The sequence below is a fragment of the Aptenodytes patagonicus genome, chromosome 5 (genome assembly GCF_965638725.1).
Source record: "Aptenodytes patagonicus chromosome 5, bAptPat1.pri.cur, whole genome shotgun sequence".
In the NCBI taxonomy this organism is placed as follows: domain Eukaryota; kingdom Metazoa; phylum Chordata; class Aves; order Sphenisciformes; family Spheniscidae; genus Aptenodytes; species Aptenodytes patagonicus.
This window is the reverse complement of record NC_134953.1, coordinates 47,998,523-48,024,684: the sequence shown is the minus strand read 5'-3', so window position 1 is coordinate 48,024,684 and position 26,162 is coordinate 47,998,523. Positions and strand designations below refer to the sequence as shown.

The following is a 26,162-nucleotide window of genomic DNA, read 5'->3' as shown; positions in this document are numbered from 1 at the left end:
TAACTTCTTGATTTACATTTCTAAATCAAGCTGACAAATCATATCCCCCATAGTTGTGGGGCCATCAACTTGTCAGGCGCTTGGCTTAGAATATTTTTCTAAGAGGTCTCAATGGGTACCCAAGTCTCAAAGACCACTAGATGGCATGTGGGTTCCTATCTCCCTGAGCCCTTTTTGCAACTCCCAGATCTAAAATTTCTGCCTTAATTTTTCATTATAAAAACATCTCAACACACCTTAGAGTAAGCTTGGAAAGGGCTGTGTCAGGGTTAACACTGTAGCACAACAGCTTTGTGGTTCTAGGATGGATGATCTTCCTGGGAGACAATTGCTCTCAAACACTTTCACTGCTGACTCCTCTTAACTGTGTGCAAGTGTTATAGTTCTCAGAAATCAGTATGATTTTAACCTGATTTTCATCTTAGTCTGAACCACGCTGTCCTGGTTCTCTCATGGAGACTAATTGCAAAAGAAGAAAGAAACAGAGCAAAACTGTCCCAAACAGGCTGTTAGGTAAATAAAAGTGATATTTACCTCTCTCTCAGCCCACCCTTCCCCACCAGAAGGGAGGTCAGGGCATCCAAGGAGATGGTGTTAAGCAGTTAAGCACAACCCACTCTTTGCAAACATCAGCAACCCCAGCCGAAACTCACTTTCCATCCACAGCCTCCACTATCTTGACTGCAATCTCCTGCTCATAGAGAGTCCGCAGCATCCGATCCCGCCTGTCTTTCCGACGCTTCAGATTGATCATGAAAATCTGTGCAAAAGAGAAAGACATCAGCCTCCCAACTTGGGAGTAAGGAAGAAAAGGGAGTCCTGATCCACTCTTCTCCAGGAGCCCCACTGGAAAAGCAGACCTTATTAAAATACCAGGTGTGTTTTTATTCCAGGTTGCTTAGAATTTGTCAAAAAATTGGGGTTGGTTTTGAGTTGAAAGGTTAGAGACTCGTTCTTTGTTGAACAACTACTTTTTATGGATGTTTTATGTCACGGGGAAAAGTTGCTCTTCAAGGATGCATAAAGGTGAGAGCAGACCAGTTACAGCCAAGTCTATAATTTCCAAAGATATAGGATGTCTTGATTTATATTAAACACAGAGTAAAATGGCCACCTCCATCTCCAGTCCCAGAGGAACATTGACCCACACGTTTCTCCACAATGCTGCCATTGCCTGTATTTAGGATTATCAGTGGGGCCACCATCTAAGTACAAGGACACAGCAAAGAGAGGATTTCTGTAATTACTTCAGGCACTGAAAATCCACTGCTACCCCTGCCAGAGTGGAAAGCCTAGCAGAGAGCCAAGACCAGGAACAGAGATGTCTGGGCAGCGCTCTGTCCAAGCCTTGAGGAGACAGACTCTCTGGTGGAGGGCAGAGGACTGAAGCCCTCATTTGCAGGTAAACTGCAGAGGGTCAGGAATATTTTTCAGTCCCAGGCAGACAAGTACAAGTGCAGCCTTGTAGCCTGTGGAGCAAAACCTCATCCCAGTAAGAAGAGGATCAAATTCCAGGTCAGCACAAATGCAAAAATAATGAATTGGATAAATAAAGCGCAGCCACAAAGGACAACATGGAAAAAACCTACACCAGCTGTGTCCTAAACACAGACGCTCAAACACACATAGCCAAATCAGGTTCAGACTTTACGAGTCATATAAACAGATGTAGCAGAATACACCAAGAAAACAAAGGCTCCCCTGATCACCACAACTCCCTCGGTCGTGGTGCCACTGGCAGCTGTATACACAGGGATGCTGGCTCTGTGAATAACACAGACACTGGTTAATTAAAGCACAGCAGTTCCCTCTCCAGCCTTCTCCCCTCAGTGCTTGCTCTCTCCACATCATGAGGCAGAGCCGGGAGAGAAATTTCTGCAGGGTCTTGGGGCACTACAAGCATCAGTAACTATCTTTCTAGTTCACTTTAACTTAAGGCCATAGCAGAAAAATGCAGTGACCAAGCAGGGCAGGCGGAGAACTGCCACAGTAAGGAGACGGCACGCATGATTTTCATCACTCCTGGACATACCCGGCTTGGGCTAGAACCCAGCTGTGAGTCTGGCTCCCCCAGCTGCCCCGGGCTCTCCAGTGTCTCTCTCAGGTGAGAGAAATTGTTCCCTTCCGTCACTGGAAAGCAGGAGAGGTTTCCAAAAAGACCAGTTTTTGTCGCAGAACGGAAGGACTGCCAAGCTGCTCTGCAGAGTCAGATGTAGAGGAAACAGCACAAAAACTGGGGAGTTAAACAACCTGTTTTTCAGCCTCACTTCTGCCATCTCCTCCTGGCTGGATTAAAACATCCATACCATCAAGACAGGAAGCCCAAAGATTTGCTGGGCACTGCCCTTGCACACAAACCTGCACTTCTAGTCAGGGGTCTTGTAGCAGGTACTAAGTGCCTGCAGACCTGACTGGCCTTGTTTCTCCACAGCAAATGCCAGAGGGAAAGAATGCTCCCTGAGCCCTTTCCCTTCTGCTTCCCTGAGCTCGGCAGAAGTTCTCCCCAAATAAGGATGGCTATTTTCTCCTTGCAAAAAGTTTGTGTCCAAAAGATGAGTGATTGAGAAAGAGCTAGCTATGTGAAAAGATAATATACTCCAAGGGAAACGGCTGGAAGCTAAGCTACAGGGACAACCCAGGTCCTCTAAGTGATAAACAGGAAGACAAGACAAGACAAATGGCAGCAAAATAGGTTCCTTACTTCATCAAATCCCATCTTGTCAGGGTTCTTCAGAGGAACAGAGACATACTGAGAAGGTTCAATGGGAGGACGATCGACTAAAAAAGAGGAGAGATCCCAAGCATCACCCTCATGTACAAGCTGCATTGATACAACGTATCCATATGCGTTTTCATCACTGGGCCTAAAAAGCCCCAGGGAGATGGGATATGAAATCCGCGCAGGAGTGGATGTAGCAGAAAGCATCCATGTTAGCACAGCAGAAGCCAGCAGCCATGTGCCAGACAGACCTCATGACAAAAACAAGGTTCTGCAGCATCCTTTCCACATTAAAGATGCATTTTTGCATTTAATACGGGGAAGTTAAGGGTTTTTGTGAATGGGGTCGACCTGACTGTGAAATGATTACATCCCTAGGTAGAAAAGCAGTGGAAAATGGAAAACTGTATATCAGAACAGTATGACAGCAGTCAGATCAGGATGCAGACTCCCAAGGGGAAGAGACCTGGGCCGCTGGCAGGAGAGCTCTACAAACATTAACTTGGGGGGGTCCATCATGGCAGGGCACAGCAACTTACTCATGGCCTCGATTAGTGTGTGCACAAAGTTCTCGGTTTCTTCTTGCAGCGTCTGGTGCGATTTCAGGGGCATAGGAAGGAAACCATAGTGTTCATGGTTGCAGATGAACATCTGTATTCCTGGGGATCACAGGAAAACAGAAATTAAGAGTCAGGTCTTTTACCAGTGGATCTCGCTGCTTTGTTGCTACGTAGCCACAATCAAACTTATGCCAGGACCTCAGTCCCAAGAAGTTCTGCTTCATAAGCAAACATCACAGTGCCATTTTCTGCTTTATTTGGCTGGCAGCGAGTGGCCTCTCCTATGAAACCAATTTCTACTTGCTCCCTAACAGCAGGTATTTTTAACTGCAACCTGTTTTCCCCTAGGAGAGACTAGAAACCCACGTCTTAGACCACAGAAAGGGTTTTTTTTGGCCTTTGCCTTCATGCTACGAAAACAATCCTACAGCAGAGGGCAGAACTGGCCTTTAGCAAAAGCAGTGTCTGATACACACAGCAGTACTACTGTGGATAACTGGGGAGTACCGCAGAAACCCCATCCCCAAAACCCCACCTGCACTGCTCAGACCTGGCACCTCCCCCGACAATCCCTTCACAGACCCAGAGCCAAAAGCAGGAACAGCTTTTCACCCTCCAAGTAAGCCAGCCTCAAGCGATGCAACGGCTGGCACGGGAGCCAAATGGGCTTCCACCTGCAGCAGTGCTGAAGGAGAAGCAGCAGCGATCCTGCGACATGGGGCCTCTCTCCCTGCACAGACCCAGGGCTCAGCAACAGCCTCCAAACCAGGGGGGGAAAATGGGGCTCAAAGGTGGGAGAAACACACAGGTTTCAAAGCTCAGGGTGAAGGGTGGAGGCATTTCCACTCATGAGTGGGCAGGACTCCCCCTTGCAACACAGAAAGGCTGCATTTGTTACACACCTGCGAGGGCTGAAGTGGTTCGGGCGAAAGGGAAGCAGTCCTACTGGATACCCCACTCCTCTGCAGGGAGAGGAGGCCCTGCCCTGCATGCTGGGCAAACAGGGGTGCAGGTCTATCAGAGCACGCAGCCTTAGAAGGGAAAAATTCAAACAAACCCAGCGTGGCTAGGGGTGATGGAAGCTTTTGTCTAAGCCTTGCAAGGCTTCTCTGTCAGACCACAATAAATATGGAATGACTCTTCCAGGGTGGAGGAGGCAAGTCCGATCCCCAGCTTCAACAGCACACAGTTGGCCAAACGCAGGCCCAGGCAGTTCAGCTCCCCTGGGATCACACAGGATGAAGCTGCAAGGCCCAAGGCAACAGTATAGCTGCAGGGTCTGTTACTAGCCTAGCAAGGGATTCACTCTGGGTTTTGCAGTCAAGCATCTTCCTGCTTCTGTTTGCTTTGGCTAGAAAATGAAGGCATTTTCACCTGTGCTGGCAAAGGACTTTGAGGAATATATAGGATAACCATCTTGGAAGTGCCTAGTCTACCACCAAACATGGTCCTTTCCTCTCCAGGACTAGTTTTTACAGTGCCCTGAAGCTTAGAGGAAAATCCTAGAGAGACACCAGCAAGAAGAAAAGATGCTTTCAAAAAGAGGTGATAATGTTAACATCCTTCTACTCAAAAGCTTTTGCAACTGCTTGTTCAAGGAGCTGAATCTGAAGGTGTGAAACAAAGAGAAGATGCAAAGCCTCTCCTTGGAACAGACGCCTTTGCAAGGGAGAGACCCACCCACTGCCGAGTTTGTTCACTGGGAATGTCCCAGCAACATGTGATCAACAAAACGCTGTTCCCTCTGGACTGACCAAGCATTTGCTCATTACCAGCTATAACTGCAGCAGCACCGGGCCTGATGTCACATCAGGCAACACACTCAAAAGCTACATCCAGAGAAGCCAAGGGAAAATATTTCCATTGTTTTTCATTGAGCTCTGGTAAGATCCTTTATTAATTAACCACGATCTGAAAGCTGCTAGAACCCATACAACTCGCCAAGCAGATTTAAAGAAAAATGCAAACCTACAAGCTTTTCTGCTTGCCCCCCCCCCCCCTTTTTTTTTTTTTTAAAATGAAACAAGCACAACCCCCCCACTCCCTCTAGGAAATAAATGAAAAGCAGACATTACCTGGTGTGTTGATGCTTTCATGTATTAGTCCTCCTAGTCCCTGGTATTTTTAGCAGAGCAGAATTGTCTGCATTAATGACCCCAGTGTTTCTACCATTTTAAGTTCTGCAAGTAAATTGCTGGCTACACTACTTGCCAAAACACATTCAGCTGTCAGCTGCAATTTAGGTAAATGGCAGAATAAAAAAAAATACTACCTGCTGACATTAATGGATTTGGCACTGATCTAATCAACTAATTTTATCTGGCTCACTGATCTCCATTCTTATCTTCCATTGGCTTAAACACACTTAATCTGCATAGATTCACACCAGTATTTCTGTTCCTTCTGGGATAAAAGCTACTTTAAAATGGTAAAGCTACTTTAAAATGGGGAGGGGGACTCGCTCTCCAGCTCTGTTTTCATAACAAAATAAACAATTGCTACAAGGGACAGAAAAGCTATAGGTACTTGTATTATCATTAGCCTTTGTAAGGCAGTGACCAGGATTCACAGCCATGCCCTAAAGCCACAGACATATTTAGGCAACCTGAATTTCCCCCACATCCCTGTGACCAGACCTTCCTGCTGGCTGGCTCTAGGTCTTCAGAGCCTCAGGCTGAAAGGAAGCTCAGGAGATCTGTCTGGCTAAATGCTATCTTGTGAGTGCAAGGGGCTCTACACAGTCCACCTTTGTCAATAAAACACCTGCACTGAGTTTTATTCTGAGTCAGTACCCCCACCACAGGCCACATCCTCTCAGCAGAAGTGGGACAGTCTCTCTGGAGCACCACAAAACAGTTGCTTCGAGCAGTAGATTCACTGTTGAAAATCAATGGTTTGATCTGAGGCGTAAAGTGCCTTGGCCTGGACAAAAGCCAACATAATTTATGACTTCAGGGAAGTAAGTGAAATCACTCCGAAGAGAAGTTTACCTCAAAGTCCATACGTTTTTCACATTTCTGAACTTGGATGTCATCCTTTTATCATGGGTGACAAAACTCAGCCCAGGACACAAGCCAACAATCTGAGCAGATCAATGGGCCAGACTGCTGAAGCAAAGCCTTTCGTGTCATGGGTCAGTCCTGGAAAAAGCTAAAGTGTTCTAGGATGGAAGGAAAAAATTATGGGTTTGAATCCCTGAAATATTTCTTAAGCAGCTGGAGCTAATGCAATGCAGTTACCACACTCATTGGATGCTGCATTTCTGGGAGAGCTGTCAGAGGGAACAAGTCGGGCAGGTAGATCTGAAGGAGCCTGCTTTGCTATCCAGACTTAAACCTGAATTCTCCTCTGGAGCCAATATACCAGTGTCCTGACTCTGAAAGTCAGGGCCCCAAAAGTGCCCTGCAAGTTCACATCTCACCTCTGCCTCCCAAGGGCTCTAATTTCAGCTCTTGCTGCCTCTCCTCAACCATTCGTCTTTCTCATTTGATGCCCCTCATCCTCTTGTAGCTGAGTTTTAAAAAGCCCTGCTTAGTCTGCCAAGACAATGTCATCTTTTTCAGTGCTGTCAAGAGCTTCAAACCAGAAACATCACTAACAGGAAAGCTACAAACAGCTGGTGGCTGCTGTGCTGGTCTGGAAACGGTGGTAAAGGCAGTCTTCTCAGCCTGTCTCTTCTGCAGAAGCGACTGCCAACAACAACAACAAGCTATACTTCTTCACTTCACTTTCTCTCTGCTTGTCTGTCCCCCAAGAACAGCCCTTCCTTCTCACCTTAACGTTGCCTCTTTTACAAACAGAAGACAGGTAACACCAACTGCACATCACTCAGAGGACCCACAAACAACTTTTCCCTACTAATTCACCTCAGTAAGCCAGCAAACCAGTCATGAAGCTCTGAACAGAAGTGCATTTCATTGGTGCTGCTGAGGTTTCATCAGTCCCTTTTTCCTTATAAGGCCCCAAACTTTCCCCTTTTCAACACAGCAGGGCAAAGAACAATATAGATGGCCATTACAACCATATCCTTCCCAGGAGCTCCTTTCAGCTCTGACGCTGCTATATACAGGTCTGCCAGCCAGGACTTTGCTGGAGACAGAATACCCACCAGATCCAGTCTCCAAAAATAAACAGGACTAAATATCGTCACCACAAGTACAAGCAGCAGTAGCAGCAGTATCATGCACTTAAGAGACAGTGATTTCTCCGAGACACCTGGAGCTCTTTGCAAACACCAACAGCCATTCCAGACAAAGGAAGAGGACACTGAGGTTGTGACTTGGCCTGAAAGGACCCCTGTATTTCAAGTCTAACTGAAATCCTCCCACTGTCCGGTAGAAGCTGATCCCAGTATCAGCCGGAGTGGTACACATTTTCTCTCCGCTGTGCCCCAAGGATCTCAAGGCAGCTCAGTGCTCGACTGGTTCTCCCAAAGTACCAATGATACAATGTCAAGCACGCAGAGATTTTACTGCTCACACACCAGCTCTAACCTGCTCTTGCCTGCAAGAGATTTCCTCTCAGCACAGCCCACAGACTCCACATCATTCCCCTGAAAGTTGAACTGATTTTGCTTTCAAAAATAAAGACAAAAACCCCCTACCTCTCAGACAATTCCTGCTGAGCTGCCATGAAGCAAAGCCTCATCAGCACTGTGGATAAGCAACTTGGGTTTTGTTTTCCACAAGGGCTGCTACATTTAGAAAGAGTCTCTTGCCCTCACCCCCTTTCTCATGGATCTCTTGGAAGTGGTGACTTTAGATACTTACCTACAGACTTCAGAATACCTTCCACTCTCACAGCATTCACCTGTGTTCACTACTGTCTTGCTGTGACACAAATCAAGGGTGGATGCCACACATTTTATCTCTGAAACACTGCCCCCATCCCAAGAATGGCTCCCATGTCCTTTGAAGCTAGCTGTGATTCAAAACTGCACTGCCAGTCACTTGCTGGTTATCCCTGACCAGATCCCAAAGAGGAAAGGGGACAGGGTCTTAACTCACCACTGAAGTCAACACAGGACTTTTGGCCTGTGAACTCAAAGTAGAGGTCTGCATGTCTCTACTAGTGAATCCTCCCCAGCAAAGGCTCCAGACATACCTGCTTGGCGACTGGAGAAGGCAAAGACCATGATATCATCAAAGCTCCAGGTGTAGTCCTGGTGTGGAGGGTAGAACATCAGCTTGGTGGAGGCCTCTTTCCTCAAGTCAATGAGGAACGTGGAATGAATCATCGGGACAGCAAAACAGCCTGTCCTTTTCCATTCCCGAATCAGGGGATAATCCAAGGTCCTTTTGTAATAGCCCTGCAATCACAATGAGGGGGCTGCTTGTTACAAGAGATTTCTGTTTCATAGATGCTCCTTAGAAAAAGTTGTCACCCTTAGCCCTCCCCAGCAGAGATGGATCAGTGCCCAATTCTCAGATTTTTAAGTGTCTCCCATTTGGAAAGGGCTCAGTCAAGTATTTAGAAACAATCTCCATCCCAAAAGTTAAAGCTTGACCTTCTTTCTCCTTTTTAGCAGCTATTGGAAATCCAAGCCTTTCCATTGCAAAATTCCCTTGCAATGGACTTCAAACCTCAGACTGTTTTCTCCTGACTCTTCAAAAACCTCTTTTGCACATAGACTCTCAGGTCTGATCCTGGAAGCTGCTGAGCACCTGTGACATCCTCCACGTTCAACAGGCACAAAGGACATTCAGCGTCTCACAGAATAGGACCTGCAAATTATTTCTGACCATGACTTTAAAAAAAAAAAAAAATTTGCTTCACTGCAACAAAGGCAACATCTCAGTCTCCATCAGCTGTGTAAGAATCCCTGCTTCCTCCCTCCCAGGGCAAGCAGGTTTAATACTCACTCCTGAGCTCTCCCCACAGAGTCTGTCGGGGGGGAGGCACTTCAGTCAGCTCATTTCTCTGTAACCATGAGCTTTGCTAGCCTTCCAGCACTGTGGGTGAACACCCACATTGTACGGCTCACAGGTCATTTTGCAGGTGCAGTATGTCTAAAGCTATCAGATTTGGAAATAAATACACTGAATTCCTCCAGAAAGAAAATCCTAACGCAACAATTAGACATCCAGACAAAGCTGACAGTTGAATCCAGAGCAGATTCTGGTCTTTACAGAAATGATGAGTCACTAAAATAAGTTTAAGTTACTTTTACGTTATATTTTCCATGAGCATCCTAGCAACGGCTGAGCACATCACTGCAGAACCACTTTACCCTGGTTTTGTGCAGAAGCATGGTGTAGTGCATTTGTCTGTTTACGTATCTGTCGATCCTCCCCTCTGCCCTTCAGATATCTAGTCCTCACAGTATGGTCACATATCTCAAACACAGCCGGTCTGATTTTCATGAAAAGGAGCAAGTGGGTAGAGACCTTACTAGCATTCCCACTGAAGGAAGGGTTAAGACATTCAACCTTTAACAGACATCTGAGAATGCCCACAGGTGGAAGATGCTGGAAACTAATCTTTCCTCCTTCTGTCACTCACTATGAGGTTTTGGGGCTTTTCACTGCTCATAAATCATGCGTAGTCAAGAAAGACTCCAACTTGTCAGCACTGTTGCCGTGCTCTCCTAAGGTTAGCTTCATGACAACTAAATGTCAAGCTGTCTGGAGCTGGGTTTGGCTTGCTGTTGCTCAGTGCCGGAGGCTGTCTTTCAGGGTGTGCTCCAGCTGTTACTCCCTCCCCAAGTCCCCAGGGAGAGCAATGCTGAGAGCATGAAGCTGTGGGACTGCGAGCACAGAAACAAGAAGCAGCAACTAAGAGAAAAAAAAAAAAAATAAAGTGGGAACTTTCCTATTCGTTTGAGCAGCTTTTTTCACCAAATTCTGCAAGATGCATTTGCTACTAGGTTTTTCCCTCTCCTTTTCTCAGCTAATGCTGGTAATGATGGAAACTTACTACTGGAAAGGTAACTCTAGGGGCCAGGGCAGAGGCTGGTGCACACAGGCAGAGATCCGCTTCAGCCTGTGGAGCAATGCTGATTTACATCAGTGGAAAACCTGGCTGTCTCAGGACTTAACCTTAAAAACTTAAAGGACAATGCCTTCGCTATGAAGTTTGTATCTCCATTTTAAAACAAAAACTGAAACAAGTAAATACACACACACCCCTTTTCTTATCTATGTATTTACTTCCCAAGAATTTGGAAAGTTCAGGACCTTTTCCTGCTATTTTTATTCAATTAGTTAGTCTGAACTGTGGAACTCCATGCCATAAGATGGCATGGGTGCCAAAAAAAAAAAAAAAAAAGATTCAGACAGTGATTTCTGTAAAAGAAGAAAAATCACTGAGAGCTTTAAAGACAAAGACCTTTCTCAAGAAATCATAGAGAAGGAGATTGCCAGAGGATAGAAAAATATTTTGAGAAAGTATCATTTATTTACATGTTTGCCATATTCTTATACTATTCCCTAGGCATCTGCTAGGAAGTGCTGCTATCAGATAGACCTTTGGTCTGACCCAGTACAGCTGTTATGTTTTCACCCTGCCTGTGGTCACTACTTGTCTCCTTGGTAACACTGGGAAGGAAGAATGATGTTTTACACCAGGTAAATAGAAGAAGGGGAAACTGAGTTTGTTCTTTGTTTCACTCCAGCAATAATGACAACAATCAGTATCTGGTTAGCTCTCTGGAATAAAGCAAGAGGGTAGGGAAGGGCAGGACCATGGAGGCTCTCTAAAGTACTCCTATTCACATGCCCCAGGGAAGCTCAAAGATGTATGTGCAGCTCAGGCTTAAACACATTTGTCTATGCAGTAGGGCAAGCTTGTCTTTATGAAAAAGGAAACACAAGACTCAGGCATGGAAGTAAAAAGGAAATCCTGAAGCTTTCCAGGGCCAATGTGGGCAAAAAGGGAAAATTTTCAAGAGAACAAAAAAACCTCTTGCTATTCTAGGAGACATGCAGCTTAGGATGCTGCCTCCTCAAAGGATGACAAAACACATGCCAGCAGCAGACTGGAGAACAGGTCAAAAAGCTGATCTCATTATTGAGTCTTACCTGGGAGAAAAAAAAAGCATTAACTACAGTCTCCATTTCAGCTTGAATGTCTTGGAAAGCCCATCTAGAGCTTAGTCAAGAACATTTCCAAGGGAAAGAGTGAAGAAAGGCAAAAAATGACTGTGACAATAGATCTGCCCTTCTATATATTTGATTCTTTTACTAAAATCCTTTTATGGACAAGGTGATTGTACTGGGTTTGGCTGGGATGCAGTTAATTTTCTTCATAGCAGCCTGTACGGTGCTGTGTTTTAGATTGGTGACCAAAACAGTGCTGATAACATACCAATGTTTTAGCTGCTGCTGAACAGTGCTTGCACAGCATCAAGGCCTTCTCTGTTTCTCACTCTGCCCCCCACAGCAAGTAGGCTGCGGGTGGGCAAGAGGTTCGGAGGTGACACAGCAAAGTGATTTTCCATACCACGTAACATCATGCTCAGCGATAACGGGGGGGGGGGGGGGGGGAGAGTTTTTCCAAAGTAGCCAATGCTCAGGGAATGGCTGGGCATCAGTCTCCTGGTGGTGAGTGACTGTTTTTGCATCACTTGTTTGTTTGGGTGGTTTTTTTCCCTTCACTTATTAAACTGTCTTTACCTCTTTTTAAGGCCATTACACAAACATATGGAACCACCTCAAATAAATTCTGGTATGATTGTGTGTATATCAGTATCTTTTATGCAGTTAGTGGGACTGTATCACTTCCCCTAAGCCAAGCAAGCTCAGCTTCCTCTAGATTAAGCTTTTTCAAGTGAGGAATCTCAGATAAGGAAGCAAGTTTCAGTTATGTGCCTGCACACCCAATGCAAAAGACATGTATTGCTTTTTGCTTATACCTACCAAAGCCTGAAAAACATTTATAGACTGCAATGTCCTCTCTACCCTTATTCCCAGATTCCGTATAAATGTACGGTCCTTTCCCAAAGATACCCGCCCAAGATTTGGGATGCCACCGCTGAGAGAAGAGGAAGCTTAGATGACTGCATGACACCACTATCCTCACTACATCCCAACATCACCTCTGCATGCCTCAGACCTATAGCAGCTTCTTTTCAGAAAAAGGACGCTACAAAAGCAGATGGGAAAGCCCATAGAACAGAAACAATGCCCACTGCTTCACAGACACAAGGCAGGAGGCTTTTGAAAATATAGCTTGCACAGTCACCCAGCACCGTTCACGTGGTCACTTGCCTGTGGGGTGATGCCACACCAGAAGTTAGAGTAGAGAGAGCGAGACTCGAGCATTGGTGCCACCAATGTCTTGTTTTCTGCTATCATCAGGTTCAGGGTTTGTGGGTTGGTCAGTAAATTATCTGCATCAATAAACTAGAGAAGAAAGAGGGGAAGAGAAAAAGAAATTTGTTATTAGATGAAACAACATGCTTCCCCTGACGCTTTCTGGGGAACAAGGCAGCCAGAGGCGTGAGGTTGGCAAAAAAAACAAAAAGCACTGAGCTGGTCATTTTGATACTGTAGGGTACATCACTGTTATAGGTAAACCCAGTGGTGGCTGCCCCTACGACAAAGCTATGAGATGGGAAAAGATGTGGAGCTTCCCTCTGACTCCACAGAACGTCACTCCAGCACAGGGGTAAGGGAGCTGTGAGGGAAAATAACATTGCTGAAAATTCGGGGCAGGTTTATTCTGTGAAGGGAATCAAGAAGAATTCTTAAAAACTGGCCTCACACCCTCACCTTGTTCAGAGGCTGTGGGAACACCAGCATTAACTGCTGCTGTAGTGACCAAAGGCACACATCTTTCCACAACTGTTCTGCTGAACTATTTCCCTCACATTTCATCAATAACAGGTGGGGTTTCAATCTGGGGGACCCTTGCAGGTGTCTACCCACCACCAGGACTATATTCAATCCTGACCCCTGTGAAAAGAGCCTTGGGCTTACCCAGGGACTTATCCCCCTACCTGCAAAGTCTCTCGCTCATCAGACCAAGAAATGACACACAGCATCTCATTGCAGAGAGCTTTGTCTTTCAACGGAGAAGAAACTTTTTGACAGCCTCAAGCATCAGAGTGACTACCTGAAAAGTTTTTTCCTGAGGACAGTTAATAAATCAAACCTTGTATTTACCAGGATGTAGTCTGACCACTTCTCTCGTGCAGCGCGCAGGGCAGCCTGTCGGAGTTTCATCACATGAGTGAATCGGGAGCTTGGCCAATGTTTTGGCCCAATTTCTTCTGGGTAAGACCTAGCAAAGAAAAAAAGAAAGTGACTGCAACCCATGTCTGGGCCCTATTACACTAGTCAAAAAAAGAGAGTTCCCTTGCTGCCTTCTTTCCGAAAGAAAAACAGTGTTAGAGTCACCTCAGGCAACCCAGGAGAGGTTTTGAGGGAGAACGATTCAAGTTTTGTGCTGGAATGTGTACACAGGGCAGTGGAGAACAAGCAGCGCTGCAGCATTTCCTGCCGACCAAGCGGCCACAAGCAAAATAGCACTATCAAAACCAGGAGTTTCTTCTGCAGCGGCAGGCCCTCACCCGATGTAAGCAGAGGTTATCCCACTGAAATGAACTGAAGCTGATTTACCTCATCTGACCCTCTGGTAAAAAGTCATCTCTCTTCTGCTAGGCTTTAAGTTTAAGTTTAAAACTATAAATGCAGCTTCCTTAAGCCCAGTAGAATCAACAGAGCTGTGGATGTAAAGATGAAGGCAATTTAGATTCCCTCAGGGTCTGGGCATTATTAGTAACTGTTAACACATCCTGGTAACAGCTCTTAAATCTACAAACACCCAACACCCAACTCCATGAGCCCAATCACGTGAGCAAAGTTATGCGCATGTCTCTGTTTTCAGGATCAGGTCCAAAAGCAAACACTTCATAACAAAGATGGAAAGAAACTCAGGGACAGATCCCTATGTGGAATAAAAATTCAGGACCTTGAAACAGTGCCAGCATAAGCCAGTGAAGGAGCTAAGAATTTCAAAAACTTTTTACAGAACTCAAAAAAGCCAAGTTTGACAGGATTAAGAAAACTCAATTCCAATAAAAGGATTAAAAAAGTCAATAAAACAAGCATTCCCTGTGGATTTGTATCACAAATGCCCCACCGCTGCACTGAGGACCTTGAAAGTAAAAGCAAGCCTAAAGAAAGGGGAAACTGATGTACTTTTCCCTGATGGAAGAAATAAAAAACAAAACAAAACAAAACAAGGAACAGCTGATCTTAAAAAAAAAAAAAAAAACAACACAAAAACAAAAAACCAAACTGATGTTAAAAAAAAAAGGCAATAAAACCCCAACACACAATTCTTTCACTTTGAAATTCTGCGTATAAATAGGTGTTGCCTTTCATTCCTTAAAAGAGGATTCTCTTTAAACCTAACATCATATTTCAAAGCAATGATCCTGCAAGTCATGCAAAGGCAGAATATACTGAATTAAATCTAGTTCTCCATCGCAGAACTCACTGAAGATTTGATTTCTTGCACAGAACTTTCATAGACACTATGGGAATGGGCTATGATTTCTCTGCTTCCTTGCAAATAAAGAATGACACTTTTTATTCCCTGTAGCTTTTGATCTGATTTGTTTACCATGCAAAGAGAGCAGCTGCAGATGCTAAATAACTGAATGGAAAATGCTTTCTTCTCCAAAGTTCTGCCTGAGTTGTTGCACAGAAGTCAGAAACCTTTTTATGGACTCTATAAGAGCACAATTTTAATGGGACAGACCCCACAAAAAAAATCCACATTTTAATGCTTGGACATTTAGTACATCTCCTGGTTTGAAAAAAGAAAATCTAGAAAATTTGACATATACACCAAACAGCTCCAGTGAGCCCCTTTGCAGTACTCACTGGGGGTCCTCCATTGGCCTCCACTCCACATCATGGTAGAGGTTCTGCACATTCTTCAGCCACTCTCTAAGGACTGCTGTGGTGTTATCAACATTGTGGTCAGTGGCCGCCCTGGAAAAATGAGAGCACAAAGAGCCCTGTTAGCACAAGATTTAAGTCCTCTGCCTTCTCCCAGCTGGTAAATGAGTCAGGGGCAGAACCTATTTCTTATAGGCACATCCAGCTCCTGGCAGAACTCAGGGCAGCTCCACAGATGTGCAAGTCCTTGCTAAGGCACACAGCAGAGCCCCACTTCCCCACAAAGACAGAGCACCCCCTTAACGTAGGCATGCTTGCACACTGCTCCCCTTTCGCTGATCGCCTGCCTCACAGGAATCACAGCAGCTTAGTCATCAAGCGAATACAGGAGCAAACTCTCTGTTCTTATTGCCCATGTGCTGAATTCTCCTTGCTCACACTCACAATCACATCCCTTCAAATCTGTTCAGTTCATCCACTGGAAAAGACACGACAGGCCATCACAACATGAATGGCCCAAGGTAAGCTAACCATAAAGGTCCTATCTCTAGAAGCACCAGGATTTTGCTCTGCTTGCTGTATCGCCCGGAAAGGCCACCGTTCAAGCTGCACAGCCCGGCTGCGAGCACACGTACACTGCTGCCTCACCCTATGGCCCAGGAATTGCTTGTGTCAGGATCAGGGGCTCTGCTAAGAAACTGAGAGGAGTCCCCACTAACATGCTGCTAGCAGAGGGAAGGAACACCTCACTTGCTGCTCTACAGCATAGATAATTATAGCCAAGGCCTAGAAAGCCACTTGCCTTCAATTTGCAATGTGCAATTAGCACAGCCCCTCAAAGCTGCCCTCTGTATGGCCAAGCTGAGCATGGAGGTGGCAGGGGAAGGCAGGGGTGCTCAACACACACGAGGATCAGCATCAGACCCTCCTTCCCCCTACCCTGCTATAGCCAGCAAGCAGCAAGACTGCAGCTCAGAGAGAGGCAGCTTGCTTTCTTACTGTTTCCTGACACAGAGGTTACAAGTTTGTGAAAACACACGGAGGAGCTTTGCACAGATGCTATCTTCTGTTAAAACACTGAAATAGCACTCTGTCTCAAACAATGGTGCTTCCTCTATGGCCTCCGCCATCCTCCCTGAAAGCAGCACCCGAATAATGTTTTTTCCTCAGGGTTGAGTAGTGTAGCTGCACAAACTGGAACAGGATGCAGAGATTCATGTCTCTGACAGTAATCACGTGGAAATGCTCCCAAAAGAGCCACAAACTCATCTCCACCTGGGATCCTCGAGCCTTTGGCTTACAGGGCGAGTGAGCCAAGTCACATCCCAGCTGCTGCTTTCCAGCATGCATTTCCCTGGGACCAGGACTTTGCACATCCGACACCTGGCCGCTCACATGGTCATGGCAGATCCCGCAGCAAATTCCCTTAAGTCAAAGCGCTGCTCGTTCTTCCCGGCCAGAAGGCAGGAAAGCACAGCCCCGTGGTGGGACACGGCCTGTGCAGCCACAGCTCCGCAAGCGCCCCTGAGAATTTACAATCCCTTTATATTCCTCTGGGAGTATACATGCTCCCAATAGGTCCCATGGAGAGATAGCAAAGGTGGTGTAAAACACATCCCTAAGGGGAGGGCGCTGGAAGGCTGTGCTAAGCCCCCACCAACTGCTATGAATTGCCTATTTTTCCTCCAGCTCCTGAGACCCAAAGGCACTTCCCACAGCATCCTCCACCCTACCTGACGCCAGAGATACCTGTAGTTAGCGGAGGGCACACAGAAGGGAGAAAGGAAAATACCTCCACCCCAAGTCATCATATGAGCCTCCAGATGAGAATCAGGACATGAACCCTTTCTAGTTCATGCAACTAGAAGATATCAATCCCACGGGGTTTAGCCTGGTTTAAATTAAAAAAGAATCAAGAATTCAGATTTAAAGTTTATTTATAATCAGAAGAACACAGTCACTTAAGGACAGAAAGCTTATTTGTTGAATATTTATTCCTGTCTATTAAAACAATAAATAATTAAAGTTCAGCAAGTGAATGAAGGCTGGTTTCTTTGCTATTAACTGCTCTCCTATGACAGCAAGGCTGGGTTTAGTCATAACTTCAGGGTTTGCTTTTGACCAAGACCCTGGGTCAGACTGCACTGCAAATCTAGTTTGCAAGGATGTTTAACTGGACTAAAACAGTCATAGTGCTGACTTGGTAGAACAGACTAAGTCAAACTTGCTCCATGTATTTTACAGATTGCAGCTCATCCAGTCAAGCCCCCATTTTAGCACTCTTGCTTGGGCCTCCCACAGCCACTGCACATTTCACTAGTCTTGTTCTGCTTTCCTCCCACACTCCAGCTGCACAGTCAGTGAACAGCTCCAAAATTCCTAAAATACCAGAGAACTGTGAAAATGTTTTGTTCATGGTCATCACTGGAGCTGCAGTGGCACCAAGAAGCTCCTGCCATACAGTGGGACCACACTGCAATTAGGCATCACACAAACCAAGCGAAGATGATGGTGGCCATCCTGAAGAACGTTAAAGTCTATCTTACACCATACTCTTTGCCAGGTCCAGGCTAGTCTTAAGGATCCTGCAAACCCTTAAAGTAAGCACACAAATCCCACAGAGTCAGGTCCATGTGCCCATTTCCCTCAGCAAGCCTCATCCCAGTCCTTCTAACCTTGCTTAAGATCAGTGGAGAGATGTGGAGGGGATTGCTATAGTCTGGAGAGGGAAAGGGGAAGCTTCAGGTACGTGCATGTCAAGTTAGCCTTGGTGTTATGCTGGCTGCTCCCTTGTCTCATCCAGGAGATTTTTCTCTATTCAGCTTTGTCCACACACAAGCCCAAAATGTATTAGTGGGGGAGCTGTTTGCAGGGATGTGCAATGGAAACCCAAAGTTCACAAATGAAATTATTTCCTTGACAAAAAAAAAGTAAAAATGTAGAGTCATTCAACCTCAGAGAAAATTAACATGATAGAAGGCTGTTTCCTCAATTGCTCAGAGTTGCTTCATGAAGCCCAAAACTTTGACTAGCAGAAGAAACCTTAAAGTTGAAAGACAGTGGTTGACAGAGTTACTGCAGCTCTGCCCTCAAAAGCTAGCTGCCCTCTATAGCTAGCCCTTCTTTGCTTCCCCAGGCAAGACAAGGGGGCTGAAGGATGCTCTTCCTGTCATGCCTTTGTCTCCAGTTCCTGTAAGGTCAGACCACACAAGTTTTACTGCCTGGACACACCACCATCCTGACAGAAGGGCACAGCACACCAAAGACTGCTACTACCTGATCTTGCCCGGCACTAAGCACTGCCTAGGGAAAGTTTCCAAACAGTCAACCAGACCCCCCACACCTGGGGTTCTCCATCCTGCTCCTGGTAGGGCAGCATGCCCTTGACAAAATTCACCCCAGAAGACCCCAACAGCTAACAACCTCCAGACAGAAGTGAGACACATGAATGGGAGCCTGGAGGAACCTCTAGATCTACCCACAAGGAAACTGCTAGAAGAAAAATGGTATTTTACTGCCAAGGCTGTAATGGTGTTGTTATGCAGAGGTAAATTCACAACTCAGTAGACCTTTATGAAGACATTGATGAGACAAAGCTCTGGCACAAGTAAAGGACTGAGGTCTCCAGGACTATCCACCCAGCAGCATTTCTAAGCCCAAAAGTTCTCAAAGGCAATGAAGTTTGTCACGCCCTAGATGAAACATGCCCTATGACTAGCAATTTGGCAAACCTTTGTTTTTCCAGCTTTGAGCCTCAAAAAAAACCCAACAAGAAAAAAACCTAACAACCCAAGCCATTCCCAAAAGCAACTATCACTATTAGTTTCAGAACATTTAAGATCAAACAAAATCAGCACTTACTCCTATTGTAATGTTTGAACCAGTCCACCTATCCCCCCAGAAAAAATAACAGCTATGGTGTTTGCAATACCACTGTATGGAAAAACAGGCACATACTTTTTTTTGTTCCTGTTTTTTTTTTTTTTTTTTTTAAATGACAACCCCTGCACAAGAAAAACAGGCAAATAAAAATATGACCAGGACTTCCCACTGGCAGCCGAGAGCTCTTCAAGCCATAAGAGGCACATCAGGATATTCCCCATTATAAACACTTCTTCTGTAATAGAAAGTTTGTAGGACTTCAAGAAGCAGAGTAAAACTTCAGTGTTCTAACTCAGATGGATGAACCAGTTGGACCCTGTTCATTCTTAATCCATTTTCAAGATGCTAAGGTTATCTCTGCTGCAGATCTCACCACCACCACTGGTGGTCTGTTGCCCATGGTGCATATCTCCCCAGTTCTGGAAAACTGACTGTCCTTTCCCTGGGTGATGACAGTCAGGAAGTGTTAAGACACGTGGACAGAGCAGCCAACACTTGTGCTGTGTCTGGTACAGTGAGACAAGGCCATGGGATGAGCATGGGTAGGAAAGCATCACGTTGAAGACACTGTGCTGGCAGTGTCCTATGCTGACTCCTCTTGGAAAAAACTTACAGCAGGTGAGGTAAAGTAGTACCTCTAATACCTGCAGAAAAGTAATTTCGGTCTGGGCAGACGACTCCTACAACAGTGCTAGCAGAGAGGGGCAGCACAGGCCAACAGGTCTTCTCTGCATGTCCTGCAAGTAAGTTTGATGGTGAGAGCATGCTACATAAGAGATGTTATCACCCCTCCCCATTTGCCTGTCCTGGAAAAGTGTTTTCACCACATCCACTGATCCCTACTGGTCCATGGCATGCACTTGATAGGAGGAGAGTGGATCACCTTAAGCCAGCTCCACTTAGCTCACCAAGAACACAGTTTAGCAGTCCACACAGCCCTTAGACTAAGGCAGTGCCTTGATTTTTTTGGTATATTTTTGAAAGCAGGCTGATGAGCACAGTACTATTATTTGAGTCCATCAGCATTATTCTTGGCCTGGCATCAGGTTCCAATCAAGGTTTTTTTTGAGTGGATCAGTCTGAAACTGTGAATGGAGTTCAATCCAGTTGGCGGCCGGTCACGAGCGATGTTCCCCAGGGCTCAGTTTTGGGGCCAGTCTTGTTCAATATCTTTATTGATGATCTGGATGAGGGGATCGAGTGCACCCTCAGTAAGTTTGCAGACCACACCAAGTTGGGCGGGAGCGTTGATCTGCTCGAGGGTAGGAAGGCTCTGCAGAGGGACCTGGACAGGCTGAGGCCAACTGTATGACGTTCAACAAGGCCAAGTGCCAGGTCCTGCACTTCAGCCACAACAACCCCATGCAGCGCTACAGGCTTGGGGAAGAGTGGCTGGAAAGCTGCCTGGCGGAAAAGGACCTGGGGGTGTTGGCTGACAGCCGGCTGAACATGAGCCGGCAGTGTGCCCAGGCGGCCAAGAAGGCCAATGGCATCCTGGCCTGTATCAGAAATAGTGTGGCCAGCAGGAGTAGGGAAGTGATCGTGCCCCTGTACTCGGCACAGGTGAGGCCGCACCTCGAATACTGTGTTCAGTTTTGGGCCCCTCACTACAAGAAGGACGCTGAGGTGTTGGAGCGTGTCCAGAGAAGGGCAACGAGGCTGGTGAGGGGTCTGGAGAACAAGTCTTATGAGGAGCGGCTGAGGGAACTGGGGTTGTTTAGCCTGGAGAAAAGGAGGCTGAGGGGAGACCTCATCGCTCTCTACAACTACCTGCAAGGAGGTTGTAGCGAGGTGGGTGTCAGTCTCTTCTCCCAAGTAACTAGTGATAGGACGAGAGGAAATGGCCTCAAGTTGCGCCAGGGGAGGTTTAAACTGGACATGAGGAAAAATTTCTTTATTGAAAGAGTGGTGAAACATTGGAACAGGCTGCCCAGGAAGTGGTTGAGTCACCATCCCTGGAGGTATTTAAAAGACATGTAGATGCGGCACTTAGGGACATGGTTTAGTGGACATGGTGGTGTTGGGTCAATGGTTGGACTCGATGATCTTAGAGGTCTTTTCCAACCTCAATGATTCTATGATTCTATGAAACATTTGTGCAGTCAAGACCAAGCAGGAGTGCAAGGCCACAGGAAGAGGAGAGGTGAGCTGGCAGACAAGGAGTACAACCCTTACCTGTCATTCTCCAACATCTCATCAACTTCATGGTCTCATCATCTTCATAGGTCTCTGCTGGACTTGCTCATGCTTGTTAACATCTTTCTTCACCAAGGGGGCTCAAAACCAGACGTGGTATTCCAGATGTGATCAAACAAGTGCCTAGCAAAAGGGGAATAACCCCTCCCCTTGATCTCCTGGCTATACTTCTGTTCACGCTGCCCAGGATGCAGTTGAACTTTGTTACCAGGGCACACCACTGGCTCACATTCAGGTTGCTGTCCACCATAGGTCCACAGGACCCCTGAGACCTTTTCAGCAGAGCTGCTCCCCAGCCTGCATCACTGCAAAGGGTTCTTCGTTCCCAGGTGCGGGACCTGAAGAATCAAGAGATTCCCTGCAGGCAACTCTCAACTCAAAGCCAACACACTCTGCCTGCAACTAGTAATTGGGGGAGAAGACTTAAACAGCAGGTTTCTCTCAAAAGGGACGGGTTACTTCAATGACCTTTGCACTAAAGGGCAGCAACTTCATGTTCAAGAGCTCATTAACAATGTCTAGAATTTAATTAAAGAAAAAAGATCTCCTACAAGATTTATAACCTAAAGTCTGTGCGACACAACCAGGAAAGACTGGTGGAGTGACAAGGGAAAAAAATTAAATTCCTGTCACTTTTCAGAAAAGAAAGTTTAATAAATTAAACTGGAACAGACCTCCAGATGGACACTCCTATTCCAGTGACATGGCAGCTTTTTCCACTCTGATTTAAACCCATTTCCAATAAATAGAAGTTAATTTTTAAAAAAAAGTTTGAGTGAGAATGTTCATATAGAGGCTTACGTCGGCATAACTATAACCACTTCAATATTTACTTTGGCTTTAACCAGCAGTTTTACCATGGACACAAGCCCTCATTGTCCATGCTCAGCAAAGTACCCCCTCCCAAAAAAACTCAAGTACCATGAATAGTGGAAAAGTAAGCTCAACATTAAGCAACTACTGTTTTAATTAAGTAACATGTGAGTAGCAGCATACGAGGAAAACTGCTCCTTTTACAGACTGCTCATATTTTTAGCCTGATAATGTGCCCTCAAACTATGTTTGCAAGAGGGAGTTAATTTAGGCTTTGCCGGTTGTCCTCCTCTTTTCCTCCCCAAAAAAGGGAGGGAAAAAAAAATTTCACCCTTTTTCACTTCTTCACATCCCAGCCCGCACTTCCAAGCTATTTACGGTTTATTTACCTCAGGCACTGGGTCAGAGGATAAAATTTTCACCTTCACCATCTGTATAGGAAAAGTACTACAGGACAAAACCAACACTGTGTGCCTCTGGCTTGCCAGAGTACAGGTCACATTGTAACACACGTAGTGGGAAACTCTATGACCAGGGCCCTGCAGTAATATTCCTACTGAATTTAACATTTACCAACTCTTCCCTTTGGCAAACAGGTAGGGAGGGAGGGCTTTGAACAGGGGTAAGTACTTCATGTTCAAGAAGTGTATACTGCAAACAGAGTCAGAACTGGAGGCAGCTAGCTTTCAAAAACGAAAGCTGTAAGAAGGATCCTTTCCCTTTCTGTCAGTGTTTTGAAGACTGTAGGGCTTAGGAGGGTGTTGGGTTCTCCCTTTACTGTTAAGATAGCCAAATTAAGATGCCCAGGTTCAAGTGGGCCCTTCCCATCACCCTGCCAAGCACATACCACGGATGACAATGGTCAGGATGCTGCTGATGGTTGGCGATGCATTGAGAATGGCTCACACGAAGAGGACATCCATGGCTTTCCAGGGCTCCTGCTTCTTCTGCACGCTGTAGGACTGAGTTGGGTGTGTAACCAAGTCCCAGGAAAACCCAGATATCCACTTTAGCTGTCTCCCTTGGTTCCTCTCTGCCTGCAGCCAGGGATTCAGTTTACCCACAAGGCTTGCTACAGGATGTAGTCCAATATTGAGTTCCACTGAAACAAGAGCCATAGGTTGGCCACATGCCCTAAACCCCCAGGGTCTCATCCAAAGCGAAGCCCAAAGTTCAGGGAAAGCCTGTTGGTAGATCACTCTTAACAACTATAACACAGAAACTGGTGACAAAAGCACCAGTAGCTCACCTTGGCCATCTTCCACAGAACAGAGCAGCAATAAAGCGTTCCGAGAGAGGTTACATCTCAAAACAGTGATGGAGGAAGCATATTTCTGTATGCTGTGTTCCATAACTTGTGCTAACAGAGGTGCCCAAATACTCAGGTTGGACCTAGAACCCCTCCATGTCCTCACACGTTTGAGGTAGTGAGACAGAATGGGAAGGAGTTCACCTGCGGAGCCCCACCTTTCCTGTTTTATTAGAGATAATACAGACTCATGGGGAATACGGCAGTTCAGACCCAGCTCTCTTACTGTTTGTTAAAGTTCGACGAGGCCACTTGACCTGCCACCTTCCAGCTTATTTAGAAATACTGAATTCTACAGTTATTCCTAAGGAAGTTACCTCCCACAAGCATAAACCCTCATCAGGAATCTGGCTAGTCTGGGCTCTCCAGAGAAGCCTTGGAGACAGAACAGTGCTGTCACCGAATGGCTTGGTCTTTCAGTCAGCAGAGCTGCATCCCCCACTCTTGATATAAGGGCTATAGCCAAAGCTGGCCCCACCAGATGCTTCAAGAGGGTTACTGGAAAGGTCAGCCCTCAGAGCAGGACTCAGCATGTTCACAACAACCTTCTGTCCCCGAGCTAGCAGCCATGATGCACTACACAGAGTGTTCCCTGATGCTCTGGGGAAACACCAGGATGGATTTCAAACCCCAGAGCAGTAGAAAAGCCATGCTACCTCATCCATGGCTAGCCATTACTAACAAGTTGCTACAACGGTCCAATGTTTTTTACCACAGCACTAACGACATGTGATGAAAGGAGCACAGTATGTGAATTTTAACAACTTAACTTGAACTAAAAAGAAAGCAGAACTAGGAAAGACAGCAAGGTACTTCTAGCTTTGTAAGGCTCGCTAGAGGCCTCTGAATTGTTTGGATCCTGCAGCAAAAGCCTTCGGCTTTCAGTCACTTCGGGCAGCTTGAAGAGCTCCTTGGTCTGAGTGGAGAACAGAGCTCAGTGTCACACAGGCTACCCTGACTGATGACTTTGCTTATTCTGGGTGTGAATTCAGCCCTGCCAAAAATAACAAAAAATAAAATCCAGCAATGGAGTCCTAATATGAGTCAAATACAAATTTGGATTTAGGTTTCCCAAAACAAGTGGTAAATAAAGTAACAGACGAGTCATTTCTCCCTGCCTTTTTGTTTGAGTGCTGCCAGACTTAGAAAACCAATTCAAAACACAAAAACCACCAAACTGGCAGTTTCCACTGTGAACCAGTGATGAATTACCTTGACTAGGAAACAGTGCAGCTGGGAGAGACTAGAAGAGAAAGTATGGATCCTGAAGGGGAGGAAAAAATTCAAAACAAGACGGAGGCAAAACACATCTGAAACCCAGTGAGAGGGAGGCTCCCAAGGCAGCGGAGAACTACCTGAAAGCAGCTGCACCATTACAACGGCCTGAGACAAAGTTTTCGTAGCTATGGCTCTATCACCCGCCCCCTGAGGACCACAGCATGCTACCCACCCCAAAGCAGCTGGCTTTTACTGCCTCTAGCATGACCTGACACACAAGTAAAGAGCTGTTCAGCACCCAGTTGGGCCCTCTACCCTGATTTCCCAAACTCTAGTGTTTCATTTCAGCTGTGAAAATGTCCTTTATCACAGAGAAGCAAGTGGGGATGTTACTATTAAGTACTTTACGGTCTCCTGCTCAGGATCTTCTCAAAAATGCAGCAAACCAAGCAGGGCTCACTATATCTTTTCAAGCACTCCCCCACCAACAGGCAGGTATGGCTCTTGTTCACCCACCACTGAGGAGACTCAGTTAATGAACAATTTTCTTTTCATTAGAAATACTCTGTTGCTTTGTAGATATTTGTGCTGCTCCCTGGACTGCCAGCCCTACCTTGCATCTATTAATCTGAGACTTGATACCTCAAATCTCACAGGTATCAATGGAATCAGAGGATAACACATCATGAGATGCCACCGAGCTAGCTCACAACAATGCAGTTCAGAGACTGTGAACAGATTTAAACCTTCCTTGCCACCACTTATTTTAGCACAATTATGCTCATGCACTTCATTAATAAGGCCTGAACATTCAGGCCCAAGTTCAAAGAACTGCTTAAGCATTTAAACAAGTTGTTAAAATCTTAATGTATGTGTAAAACTTTCTGGCTTCATAGGGACTTGGCATTTGTCCTAGGGTTTTCCTTAATTAAGGACAGACTTTTGGAAGTACCTTCCTTTGTTTTTTAATTAACTCGGTCCCTAAGATGTCAGTTACCAGCGGAGAGGCGGTCTGAGCCCAGATCAGTGGCAGGGAGTTGTGTGGGAGTGCGGAGCCAGTAACAAGAGCAGCGACACTCTCCAGGCTGGGCAGCCATACAAGAACAGGACCTCACAGTACAGGAATGCAACAAATATGTCTTTTCTCTAATTCTTTCCCCGTGCCCTTCAGCAGCTTGTGGATAATGGATTTTGCTGGCAGCAGCAGCGATTTTCAAACCTTCAACGATCTTCCAAGCCCAAGCGAGAGAATGATTCACAGATGTAAGTAAGAGTGTACATAATTTTGTACACACCAGGATCTTTGAGAGATTTCTTGAGGTAGTGTGGAAAGAGCACTTTCTTGTCTCTCACTCCCCAAGATCCTCAGGTTGTCTCCGATAGTACAGTGCCATGACAGGCATGTACTTAAGCCCAGTGGGCACAGACACAATGGGGGAATCAAAGTCTCCCCAGAAAAGCCATCACGCTAGGGCTGCTTGTGGCTGCCTCGTGCCGATAGTCAAAAATCCATGCTTAACAGCTTCTCTGGCATCCGTGTGAGGGGAATTCTCTTGCAGGCCAAAGGAGGTTCCTGCCACTTCAATCCCAAGTCCCCTCTCCGTCTTGCTTTAGTT

General features: G+C 45.9%; 1 protein-coding gene across 2 annotated transcripts in view; it reads right to left on the bottom strand.

The window, feature by feature from the left end:
* The window catches only part of COLGALT2 (collagen beta(1-O)galactosyltransferase 2), a 60,399-nt gene that overhangs the window by 4,627 nt on the left and 29,610 nt on the right, over nt 1-26,162 (bottom strand). For both annotated transcript variants that reach the window (XM_076339584.1, XM_076339585.1), the window contains exons 2-8: nt 15,111-15,221; nt 13,383-13,500; nt 12,486-12,620; nt 8,383-8,587; nt 3,259-3,378; nt 2,702-2,778; nt 654-760 (exon numbers count right to left, since the gene is read on the bottom strand). In XM_076339584.1, coding sequence (XP_076195699.1) covers nt 654-760; nt 2,702-2,778; nt 3,259-3,378; nt 8,383-8,587; nt 12,486-12,620; nt 13,383-13,500; nt 15,111-15,221 — 873 coding nt within the window. The remainder of the gene's footprint in view (nt 1-653; nt 761-2,701; nt 2,779-3,258; nt 3,379-8,382; nt 8,588-12,485; nt 12,621-13,382; nt 13,501-15,110; nt 15,222-26,162) is intronic.